The following is a 12418-nucleotide window of genomic DNA, read 5'->3' on the forward strand; positions in this document are numbered from 1 at the left end:
AATATATCAGGATAATATAGCCAATTGCATTTGGTTTAGCATGTTCTCTTTGTATCTTTGTACACTCTGAGTAAAACAGAACCAAATTGTATCAGTGTGGACTATCAGTTATAAAAACCATGGGGTTTGGGGACAGAGCCAATGCTAGAGAAATAAACGATAATTTTGTAAGTAGAAATGTAGTAAACCCAGTAATATGTGGTTTGTTTGTTTCAGATCTCTGTAGTTAATAACTTCTTGAAGTTTGGGTTAAATGAGCTCAAACTGTGCTTCCGAGTAAGACTAACTAAATACCTCTATGAGGAGTATCTCCAGTAAGTGATAACCTATTTTTATATTAAAAATACTTAAATTGAATAGAAATGCTTATGATATTGAGATGGAGAAGTTTTTCTTTTGTATTGGCTATGTTTTTCAAGGAAGTTCTCTTAGACCCAGAAGGATGTAGGCAAAAGCCTCAGCAGTTTAGACTCTAATTCTGGCGCTTCCATTAATTTGCAAGTCATGGACTTGCTTCCTTATCTCTAAAGTAAGGACAACCTTTAAGGTCTCTTCCAGCTCCAGACTTTTCTGTTTCTGTGAATTTGTTCTGTGCGCTAGAATGTGAATTGTTTGATGTTTAACATCATTAGTTTGAATGTTGTTTTCTTACACCTGTTTTTAGAGCTTTCACTTATTATAAAATGGGAAATCTGGACAACAGAATAGCCAACCCAGACCAGCTGCTTATACAATGTAGAAAAGTTTTGTAACAGTGTCGTTGACCTGTATTCAAATCTTAGTAAGGTAAGTTTCTTTCTTTTCTTCTTCAAATTATTTGTTAATTTGTTGAGTTTCGACATATAGAATTGATGTGATGGACATAACAGCATACAACTACTAAGTGCTTTTATAAGAAAATGAGAGTTGTTACAATAGTTTTGCTACAGTTATTTAATTTTCTCTATTATTTTTGTGAGGTGCTTCGGCCAAGAATGAAGAATTTAGTGTCTTATAAGGATTTTGTATGAATTTTGCAGGCTGATTTCAGTAAAACAACAGAAATTTGAATTTTTGTCACTTGACCTGTGGACCTGTGGCAATTGTTAGAAATTGACTGTCAGTTTACGTTTCCAGTTCCAAATCCATAGCACTAGGCTGGGACTTCTTCCTGCCTGTTTTTGTGCTTCAGTATCTCTAATTCTAATAGATCATTTGAGAAATGGCCAAAAAATCTTCCCAAGATACTGGTTGATTTCAGTTTTGTAATTACTGTTTTCCCCCCACCCCAGAATATTGCCAGAGCTCTTGAGACTGAGGATAGGCCTTAACCAGGTTATTTCCTGCCAGTTTCCTCAGTTCTTATTTGTCTTACTACTTATCTCACCACCCTTTACAGCTTTGGCTGTAGTTTTCTCATTAAGTCGTCTTCTTTGCCATTACCTCTTGCCTGGTCTGGAACATGTACTGGGCACCGGCAAGATCATCTACCCAGCGTTTCCTCCCTCTTCAAATTAGATGCCCTATTTCCTACTCTAATCTACATGGCTGCTCTTGGTCTAGGGTGAGAGTTTGTCTTAAAGTGGACCAATTATATTATCTTTTTTCTGGCCACAATTGATCCAGATCTCCAGTCTAAGACAAAAGAAGTCATACAAGGGGCTGGGTCACATTGTTAAATAGGAATGCTCATGCTGTGGATGGATGTATCCTTCAGTCTTGACCCTTCTCCCCACTCAGTCAGTCCGCAGTTCCATGATCACTGTTCTGGGGGGATATGGTAGCTGAAAGCAGAGAAGCCTGGAGTCCCCTCTAGTTCAGTTCAGCCTGGACAGATGGGACTAGTGCACAGCCAGCAGATGTATAGAGGACATAGCAGCAAGCAGGAGCGAGGCTCCCCACACCTCCAGCCCAACCACCCTCCGCCTATCACAGATTTCCCAGGCTGGAGGGAGACACTAGCTGGAGTGGAAGTGGAGGGACCTGGAGGCAGGAACCGTGGCAGTGGGGGTAGCCGACTGCACACAGGGGAAAAGCGGACATTCCAGGGAATTGCCAGATCACTCGGGTTGGATTCTACCAGCTGGTGGAAAGGGAGCCTAAGTTAAAATTAAAGCAAGTGTTAGAAAAGTGAAGAAAGTTACAAGTGCTGCATCCATGGGCTACGTCCCACTGTTTGTGGCACTGCAGGGGCCTGGGCTCCTGGGCGGGGAACAGCTGGGCAGCTCCCCGGTATCCGAGCTGGTCTGAGCTCAGCGGCCTTTTGGGCCTTCTGCTGTCAGGGCAGCCCCCACAGAATCGGCGAGAAGGCGGATCTCAGGGGAGACCATGGAAGGAGAGACCCGTGTCAGTTCCCACATGCCTCTTCCTTGAGGCCTTTGTGGATCCCCACAAAAGAACGTGGCCATTCTCTCTTTGGATTCCCAGAAAGACCTGGTAGAAAAGCCTAGGGAAAATGGTTCCCTCTGCATCTGGTGCAGGGCCTGGGGCCCCTGGGCAGCAGGGGGAGAAGTCAGGAAGAAAAGCCAGTTACAGAGGAGGGGAGAGTGAGGACTGAGGGGAAGCCATGGCACCTGGCGTCCGGCTCGCACCACCTCCAACCATGCCAGCCTTCGCGCAAGCTATCACAGCGGCTGCGGCTAAAGCGCCCCGGTCATACTGTGTGCCCATTTCCCCTTGATTAACTCTAATCGGGAATCATCCCCAACCTCCTGCCCCCCACCACTGCAGAGTCCTCTTGGAGGGTTGAGGACAGTAACCCTAAAAACAGAATTTATATTTTTAAAAAGATAGCTATGATTGCTGTGAGGAACATGGAATTTTGGGACCGAATGTGGGAACAGGGAGGCCACCAGCGAGGAGGCTGCTGAAATAATCCCGTGGGAGATGAGAATGGCTGGAATTAGTGGGATATCTGAGGAGGAGGAGGTAACTTTTGGAACCGGTTTTTTTTTTTTTTTTAAGATTTATTTATTTATCCCAGAGAGAGAGAGTGAGAGCTAGCATGAGCTGGGGTTGGGGAGCAGAGAGAGAGGGACAAGCAGACTTCCGGCTGAGCAGGGAGCCGGAGGCAGGGCTCCATCCCAAGACCCTGAAATCATGACCTGAGCTGAATGCTTAACCCACTGAGCCACCCAGCCATCCCTGGAACTGGGGTATTTTAAAGGTAGAGCTGACCCCTTTGCCAATGGATTGAACGCGAGAAGAAAGAGAAGTCAGTGATGACACCAAGGGTTTTGGCCTGAGCCAGTGGTGGTGCCATTTCTTGAAATGGGAAAGACTGGGGAAGAAACAGGTTTTGGGGTTGGGGGAAATTACAGATTCTCTTTGGCCATATTAAGATTGAGATGCCAATTTGACATTTAGGTAGAGATGTTGTGTAAGTAGTTGGGTCTGCAGCGCAACTCTGGAGTGTGGGAAAGAGGCTGGGGGCTAAGATACACATTGGGAGTCATCCACATTCAGATGATATGGGCATATAGCATGATAGAGTGAGATGATGACAGAGCGAGATGAGAGAGCATGGGCATGGCTATATTACCTGGAGAGGATTATTGATAGACAATAGGTTGGAGCACTAAGGTGATCCAATATTTACAAGTTGAGGATGGTGTCCAAGGAGTAGGAAGTGAGGAGGAAATCCAGATGAGGGTGTCTATAAGGTCAAAGGAAGATTAGTGTTTTAAGGTAGAAAATAATACAGTATGTTTGTGTTCTGATAGGAATAAATGAATAGAAAAGGAGAACTTAATAGTGCCAGCAAGCAGAGATTATTTCAGGGCAAAATCATCTAGTAGTTGAGAGGGCATGAATGTGGACATTTACAGTATGAACATTTTCTATCATAAGCTCACACTGGGGGCCCCTCCTTCTCTCTGTTTATATCACGTGGTCAGTACTTCCACAGCCTCAGTTCGGGCACTTTTGACAGCTAGTCAAAAAAGTCAAGAAAACCTGAGCCAAAGCTTACTTAGGCAATTAAGTGGCTTATATCCTGTGAAAAGTCCATGGGTAGGGAGAACTTCAGGCAAGGTTTGATCCAGTAGCTTGGTGACTTAGTTTCTTTCCATCACCCTGCACTGCCCTCCAGTATGTTATCTCCAGCAGAGTCTGGCTCCCTTTGTGGTCTTGAGCTAACTGCCAACAGCTCTGGGGGCCACAGGTTTCTTCATTATAGTCCTCAAGAAAGAGCATCCCCACATTCCCAGAAAAAGCCCCGAGATTCACATTTCCTAGATGAGGTTAGGTCCTATGCCTAAACCAATGTCTGCAGTGACAAGGAAGGAATGTACTGAATGGCGAAGCGAGAATCACCTAGATCCCCAGGTGAAAAACAGGGGCTATGGGAAGGGGAACAAGTGTCCACTATAAGCTTCTGAGTGAGAGTCACATGGTAACAGTAACAAAGGTCAGGCCACCATTGGAGAAGAAATAACACCTGCTAAATACACATGTCCTAGAACGCGTAAGAACTGCATTTGGGAATGAGGCTATTTCCCATTTCGTGGCCAGGAGTAATTGTTCCTTTGTTTATTTAAGAGAGTGGTACTTCGATTATAAGCCATGAGCTGTAACTAGGGTAAAATGTCTTTGGATTTCACAAGTATTAATTTCTTATATGTAAATCAAACTTCATCAATAATTTAAGATCCTAAAGATCTATTTTCAAAGCTTGAAAGTTTGTTTACTAGCAATTAGCTTTATGATATGTCAAAGGCCAGGATAAGTAAGTACAATTTGGCCCACTGGAGGGCAGCAGTTTCTGGATACCAGCCAACAATTAATAGTATGGCTTTTCTGCTCCCAGTGGTACGGACAGTGTTGATTTTAGCAGCTGCTGTTCAGTGTCAGGGATAAGGACAGGTGGGGAAACCCGAGGCGTGGTTAAAGTGCAGTTGCGAAGCCTCCTGATCACTGTAGTGTGGCCTCATTCGGATCTGGAATGAATTCCTTCCCTGTGAACAGCCAGACACCTTGTTACTACCCAGACCAGCTTTCACTCCGCCTGTGCTCTCTTTAGTGGGTCCATTCAAATTCCTTAGATTATGAGGCTGAGGAATCACATAACGCCGTTAATTATTCCTGGCAGGGAAAGAGCAGCCTGATGGAAACACGCAGTCAGATGCCCTCTCTGGGACTTGTTCTCCGTCCTCCCCCATAGAGTGCACTAAGCTCTGTGTCCCGGGGAGCCTGCTTGAGCAGGAATTCAAGGTAACGGCCAAAGCACACTTATTGCAGGGCATGCCCCTGCCAAGCTCTCTCGTTGACTGGGCTGTAAAGGCTTGCCTTCTTTCTCTGGCACAACCAAACACTGCCGAGTGTCCCATTCAGCCTCTCTGGGACCTAAACAGATTGTTTGTGAAAAGCAAACCAACAAAACGACCCCCATAAACTGATGGTCAGTTTTCCTTTAGTTCTCTGAAGTTTCTACCACTTTTCTCCTTTCAGGCTACCATTTTTTGGGGGACAGCGAAGGTTTGTTTTTCCCTTCCTTCCAGAGAATGTGATGTTATATCAAACACGTGATGTTTAGAGTTTTATTGATAATGCTTGGAGTTCTTTGGAGCAAAGGCACAGAGGGACTTGAAATTGATGAGCAGCTGGACAGTGAACTGCTTCTTCCCTTATTTTAATGTTGCTCAGGGTGTCCGTGGGGGGCCCTTCCAGGTAGGTGTGCCATCTGGGTTCTGGGTGTTCTTCCTAGCCTGCACGGGCCCAGCCTTTTGCAGTGCGGAGCAAACACGGTTGTAGCCCGACTGGGTGCCGGGAGTCTCACTTCCATCTCTAGTTAAAATCCTCTTTCAGTATTCTGGTGAGATCAAGACTGTTATGCCGTGTTGTATTTGTGTTTGAATGGTGGACTCCATATTTCTCTACTCTAGAGGGAGGTAATGCGGTCAGTTGGACTCAGCCATGACTAAGACCCTACTGTCACTGCTGCCTTCAAGGGGCCGTGAACATGAGCCAGACCCAGTCCTATACACAAAGAGCTCTCAATTTAGTTTACTTTAATGAACCCTAGAGACTCCACTTCTCTCTCTCCCTATCTTATGTTGCCCTTTTATCCAATTTTCTTTCAAGATGATAGTCCAAAGAATTTTTTCTTTCTCCTCTCCAGTTTTCATCTGCAACTCAAACTAAGGCCCATGGAAAGAAGTCACCCCCTCTAAATCTGCAGTTGGCTGTATAATTTTCTCCCTTCCTGGGATACCATGTGTCCCTGCCATTGCTGTGTGACTGGTGGTGCCTCCCCATAGGCAGAGAATTGTCAGGCATGGTCAGGCATCTTGCCTGGGCCAGTGACAAGGTGGCTCAAAGCTCAAAGACATGGCGCTGTTACTACTAGCTCTTTGCTTTTCCCTCAGGCCTGACCCAAATAGAGTCTTCCCCTTTGGTTCGGGGCCTAGAATGAGAACAGAATTAAGAAGAGCTGCAGTCAACTTGCAGCCACCAAACTAATGTAAGTGAGAATTCAAGATAACGTTGTTGTGAGCCACTGAGAATTTTCGGGTCATTTGTTCCTGCAGCAGAGCCAACTAATACAAAGACCAAATCATAAATAATAAAATGGAAGATATAATAAATACAATAGCCACAATTCCCAATCACTTTTATTTATATAAAAGTATATTAAATAAATTATCTCAATATATACAAACAGAACAATATTACTTCTATAAATAGAATATCCCCATGTATAAAACCTTATAGAAAATTATATAAATATATACAATATTGACCATAAAAGCTTGTAGTACCTTAAGTCATCACCTCTATGTGGCCTATATAGTAGTCTTATAAAAATATAGTCAGTGGTCAAGTGCTTAATCCACAGCATTTGAGTCAGTTAAAGTGCTAAACTGCAAGGCACTTCAGGAATGTGCCCCCAAACAGAAGGCTTCTGCATTTAACACATTCACATAAAAGTTTGCCAATTGTTCTGAAACTCCAAAAGAACTCAAAAAAGAAGAACCTAACACCATATATCACAAAAGAATGTTCTATGTTAGAAAAAGTCCACCCAATTTCCATTTTACTCTCCCACATGATTTGAAGTCAGTTTCTCAAAAGTTTTCCAAAAATCTACCCAGGATTTTTTTTTAAGGCTTTTTGTTCATTTGTTTTTGATTAGACAACCTGGTTTCATCTGGGGTGTAGAATATACATTCTATGCATGATATGTGCAAAAGGTGCCATAGTGTTAAAATAGAAATTTTCAAAACTTGGAATTGGTTGTACCGTACGTTACATTCCAAAGTGTCTAATGCTGTCAGGGAAACCAGAATGCTAATCATGAGAACAGGTCAGATCAAGAGCTTTCTTTGAGCCCAAGAGTCTCCATGCTCCAAAATACTCATTTGTGTTTCCATGTATATATTCTGTTGTCTTAAAAGTCCTTGGTCGCAGTGCAACACATACTCGGGCACGGTTGGCAGCTCCCCGGGCCCGCGCTTTATGCAGTATGGAGCGGGGAGCTCTCCTTCCCACTCTGCCCCGCACGCACCTTCCTGCACTTGTACAGGGTCACAGACAGGATAATGGTGAGGATGATGGCCACCACTGCCACAATTACAATGACAAGGAGCACTCCTGAAAAACAAAAGGTACTGGTCAACTTCAACCTTGAGAGCTTGAATCCCATTTATCAGTGGGCAGAACGGGGGGCATAACCCCAAATGACACCAAATTACACTTTTGCATAATTTGAAATTTCTTTCCTCCTTTCTTTCTACCGCAACACATTTTGATTAGGAAAGAACAGGTCAAACCCTCTATGTTTTAGGGCAGTTGATGGTGGTGAACATCATTTAATGGGCTGTTTTAATAAACTGGATAATGTTCAGCCTGGAAATGGTACACGTAAGTGGGAGCAGAAACAGCTGTTACAAACACGTGGCTAAAAATAATGCTGGGTTTGGTGGCCAGGATTATAATCGTAGAAGACGAACGATCAGTGCGAAGAGTGAGACAGAGTGCTAGCAGGGTTCAGGTAAAGGACAGATGATAATTGGCTGGGGCAACAGGAAGGCTTCCTGGTGGAGGTGGCATTTGAAATGTTTCCAAAGGACACATTTCAGGAGAGGGAGTAGAGGCAGGGAAGCAGTGATCTGGGTGTGTATGAAGGCAGAGAGTCAGCAGAACTCCAGCTGGCTTGAGGGAGATGGATGTGAGGACCGGGGGTCTGATGGCGCAGAGGGGTGCAGGACCAGAGGGACGGAGAGCACTTTTCTTCCCTGCTTCCATCGTGGTCAATCAATAGGAGAGAACTTATTAAACGTGTTTTTAAATTTTCAAATCTCATCTTAGCAAGGAGCTATCCTATGACTCTTTTGTTCCCTGAATGTCCTCAGAGTCCTTTCCCTATAAAGCCTGGAGGGAGACTCAGGCTTTCAGCTTCATTGGATGAGTCTGAACCTGTGTAGCACTTCCAGTTAGAAATCACTCCTCACAGGGGGTCTGGGCCCCAGGTGTGCCCACACCTTCACGAGGGACTATCTGACAGACTCAGTCTCTTCCCTTCATGGGTTAGACTTTCTGTCCTCTGTGACAACAGCCCATAGCAGGTGCTCACAAATGTCTAGTGGGTGCTGCTACAGCTGGTCCAGTCACTCCCCCATAATTCCCACGATCAGAATTAAACCATGAAAAAATACCCAGAGAAATCTGTGATTTGATGCTAAATCCTAAACATGCACCATGTGTCCAGAGCTTAGCAGAGAGCTCGGCACGTGGTAGGGGCTCAAGAAAACACTTGCTAATATAAGGGAACAACACAGAAACATTTACAAATGCCTAAAATTGTTGAGTACCCCCCGAACAACACAACACAGACAAACAACAATAACAACAAGAAGGCTGTTTCTCCCCGAACAAAAGTCCATCCTGGTTCTGAGGGTGGACCAGTCCTCTGGAAGTTGTCCGTGCCTCCCAGATGAATGCTGGGCAGAGCCATTCACCTCTGAACATACCTTTCTCATGGCTCGTGCATTCAGTGGAACTTTCTGTACTCTTCTGGTTAGCCTTCCGTGATGGTATCGCTACTTGAACACTGAAACAGTAGTTTTCTCCTTCATCCACATCAATCAAAAATTCGTTAGTGTCTGTCTGGGCTGTTTTCTGTTAAAAGATGAAGAGTTCTGAATTCACCTGGGCTCAGAGTGAATTCTTTCCCTGTTACTAAGTCACTGGTGGAAGTAAAAGCTTGCAGGGACACACCTGATGTAGAAAGGATTAGAAGCGACTTGGCTGCTCTGTTCCCCCTGGTAACGGCTAAGGATGCTTCTTCCAAGACCAAAAATATCCAATTTACGCACATCCAACCCAATTTAGCTCCTCTAGAAGATATTTGCCATAAAGGAAAAAGGGAATGAAGCATTCATCGTTGAATGGAAAATCGATTCTGTCTCTGGGATCCACCAGAGAGGAAGAAATGGGAGAGCTGGCAGGAGCCTAAGAGACAACCCGGTCCAGTCCTTGGCTGAGAAGCCTGAGGATCTGAGGGGCCCAGCCTGGAGTCACAGGTGGAACCGTGACAGCAGACCCCCCTCCCCCTCCACCATGCTGTTCTCCCAACCACCCCATTCTGGCATTTTTGAACGGAGCGAAGAAGTGGGCTGTAAAGCCAAGGAGCCACGATTTAAAAACAAGTCATAAAAACAAACGAAAGAATCCTCACCTTTCCTGTACTTGAAGCTTTCCAGTAATAAAGTGTGTAACTTAAGTTCTTGCCAAAAACATCCTGGAGGCTTTGGAAGGTGCCGTTCCTCCTGACTAAGGTGCGTGCATCTTGTATGGTCACATTCAGTTTTGTCCCAACTTGTTTGAAACTCTGAATTTTTGCCTGTCCAAGCTTTGCTAAAACATAGAAAAGGAGCTCCGTTGGAACCAAAGAATTCTATACCAAGTAGAATTCCATTTAGTTATCAGAATTGATGATAGCCCATCATCCCTTGTGAAACAGCTGCACAGAAGGGCTCCCCGGCAGTCGGAAGCTAAGGGGCTCCGGAGCAGAACCCTGAGACTTCCAAGGGCAGTCTGTCAGTGCAAATATAATGGAGCCACAGATGTCATTTTAAATTTCCTTGTCATCACATCAGAAAATGTAAAAAGGAACAGCTGAAATTACTTTTAATAATACATTTTGTTTAACTCCCAGTACCTAAAATATTATCATTTAAGGTGTAATCAATATAAAAATTTTTGGAGATATTTTTCAAACTCCAGTATGCATTTTCGACTTATAACATTAGTCATATTTCAAGCGCTCTGTAGCCATCTGTAGTTAGTGGCTGTTGTGTTACACAATACAGTGGTATAAGATTCCACATTTTAGATACAATAAATGAGGCGCTGTGAGAAAGACCAGGATATGTCCTTGGTACCTCAGGGGACCAGCATTAACCACTGGGTCTTTGCAGTGGCTCAGTCATTTGTTGTGCTTAGGCTGTATGACAGTAGAATAAATCTCAGTAATTCAACAGGAGGTACATGCAAGTATGTGTGTGTGTGAGCACATGCAAAATTAATATATAAAATATTTTCTTTTTTAAAGATTTTATTTACTTATTTGACAGAGAGAGAGAAAGGGAGCACAAGCAGGGGGAGAGGCAGGCAGAGGTGAGAGAGAAGCAGACTCCCTGCTGAGCAGCGAGCCTGACGTGGGCCTTGATGCCAGGACCCTGGGATCATGACCTGAGCTGAAGGCAGCTGCTTAACCGACTGAGCCACCCAGGTGCCCCTGTAAAATATTTTCTATCTTACACCAAAAGGATTTGAAGTGGTTTATAAAAAACTCAAGAACTATATAAAAGGAAATCATGAGGATGTGACCAAAGGGGAATGAGGAACACAGACCCCGCACGGTCCCTGAGGGGTGGCTGTAGCTGAGCGCCGTGAGAGACATAAAAGTGAAGGCCACACAGGAGAGTGAAGACGGGCTCTGGCAAATGGGGGCTTGGGGAAGGCAGACAGACTTCCTATTGCCACCCTCAGTGTCGACGCCGGAGGGGAAAGGCGGTGGACTGCCCCTCAGCCTCTCACCATCCCTGCTGGGAGAAAGTGTTCTCCCTCACTGGGCAGTCAGAAAGTCAGTACAAAAGCACCGCATAAAACACTTAACACCCTTTCATTCTAAACTTTCATTCGAATTCTTCTTGAAAGAGCAGCTGATTTCACTCTTCTCAATGTGCTACATCTGTTCATTAAAAATACCTAGTTCAGAACCATAGTCCGGACCAAAAAAAAAGAAACAAAAAAATCCAAATCTCCTACTTGGCAGGAATCCTCTGCATTCTTTTTTAGGTGCTAAGGTCAGCTTACTGGGGCAAAGGCTGGGGAGGGAAGCATTCCTCATTTTCCAAGCTGGCATGAAGGAGGCAGGCTGGGAGCACGCCAGACAAGGCCCGGCACATCACGGGACTCCGATCCTGATCAGGTTATTTAAAAAGGTCAGCAAGCCTGATTGTGGACTCAGAGGAAAACTGGACTACCCCACGGCCTACCCACGGATTTGTGACTGTTTGTGAGACCTTAAGCTGGGACTTCCGGTCTCATGATGGAAGAGAATATTTAGGAGACTTATGTGCATCTGTCATATGTAACGTCCTAAATATCCGTGGGGGAAATGCTGACTCTCCAGCTTTGGTGGATGTCCTCACCCCCCACCCCCGGCCCCTCCATCCCACCAGTTGCTGGGAGGGCCTGGGTACAGACAGGTGGAGTTAGTTACGTGATGACACTGTTAGCAACTGCAGGGTTTACGTTCTGTGAACCTCCTACCACACCAGGAATGAGCCAAGAGGGCTATGGCACTTACTTGCCAATTTCTGAGAAAGAGGATATGTGTATGGCGGCATAGTTTTTATGTAATAGCCCCTAAGAGTCCCAAGCTCACAAAAATATTCAGGCCAAGACTGAAAGAATGGTTACTACAAAGAGTACTTACTGTCCACGTAAGGTGTGAACTCCGGGGAGTCTGTAAACGGAGGGTCCCCATAGTAATCGTTGATATCAGCTGGGTAGGACAAGACCCGTGCCCGGTATGTCTGAGTCACGTCCTTCACAATCTCATCGGTGAGGTCACACTCTGTGTCTCTGATGTAGAAGCATTTGCTCTTCCAGTTCCCAAGTCTAGGGCTGAAGGAAGGAAGGAAGGAAGAGGAGTGAAATATCAGGATCTGCACTGGTGGCAGCTGGCTTTCTGGCGGTGGCTCAGTGTTACCCCAACAGCACCACGCGCAGTCCAGGCACACACTTGCTCAGCACAGCAAAGTCCTCACAGCAACCTGGGGGCGGCTCTGTAATTCCTCACTTTTCACAGACAAGGCTACGGAGGCAAGGCGCGAAGGAGTGACCGGCTCAAAGTCACACAGCAGTTTGCCTGCTGGGTCTGTGCTCGTAACCATTTGATAAATATCTTTTTTTTTTTTTTAAGATTTTT

The 12418-nt window shown here is 45.0% G+C and overlaps 2 protein-coding genes across 2 annotated transcripts in view; one reads left to right on the plus strand and one right to left on the minus strand.

Moving 5' to 3' along the window:
- ABCD3 (ATP binding cassette subfamily D member 3) overlaps positions 1-12418 on the plus strand; it is a 117719-nt gene that overhangs the window by 99836 nt on the left and 5465 nt on the right. The window contains exon 24 of the transcript XR_004623315.1: positions 665-786. The gene's annotated coding sequence lies outside the window, so the exon portion shown is untranslated. The remainder of the gene's footprint in view (positions 1-664; positions 787-12418) is intronic.
- The window catches only part of F3 (coagulation factor III, tissue factor), a 10936-nt gene continuing 5590 nt past the window's right edge, over positions 7073-12418 (minus strand). Inside the window, exons 3-6 of the mRNA XM_011223302.3 lie at positions 11924-12114; positions 9656-9834; positions 8949-9096; positions 7073-7569 (exon numbers count right to left, since the gene is read on the minus strand). Coding sequence (XP_011221604.1) covers positions 7433-7569; positions 8949-9096; positions 9656-9834; positions 11924-12114 — 655 coding nt within the window. The 3' untranslated portion in view covers positions 7073-7432. The remainder of the gene's footprint in view (positions 7570-8948; positions 9097-9655; positions 9835-11923; positions 12115-12418) is intronic.

This window comes from Ailuropoda melanoleuca, chromosome 2 (assembly GCF_002007445.2).
Source record: "Ailuropoda melanoleuca isolate Jingjing chromosome 2, ASM200744v2, whole genome shotgun sequence".
Classification (NCBI taxonomy): Eukaryota; Metazoa; Chordata; class Mammalia; order Carnivora; family Ursidae; genus Ailuropoda; species Ailuropoda melanoleuca.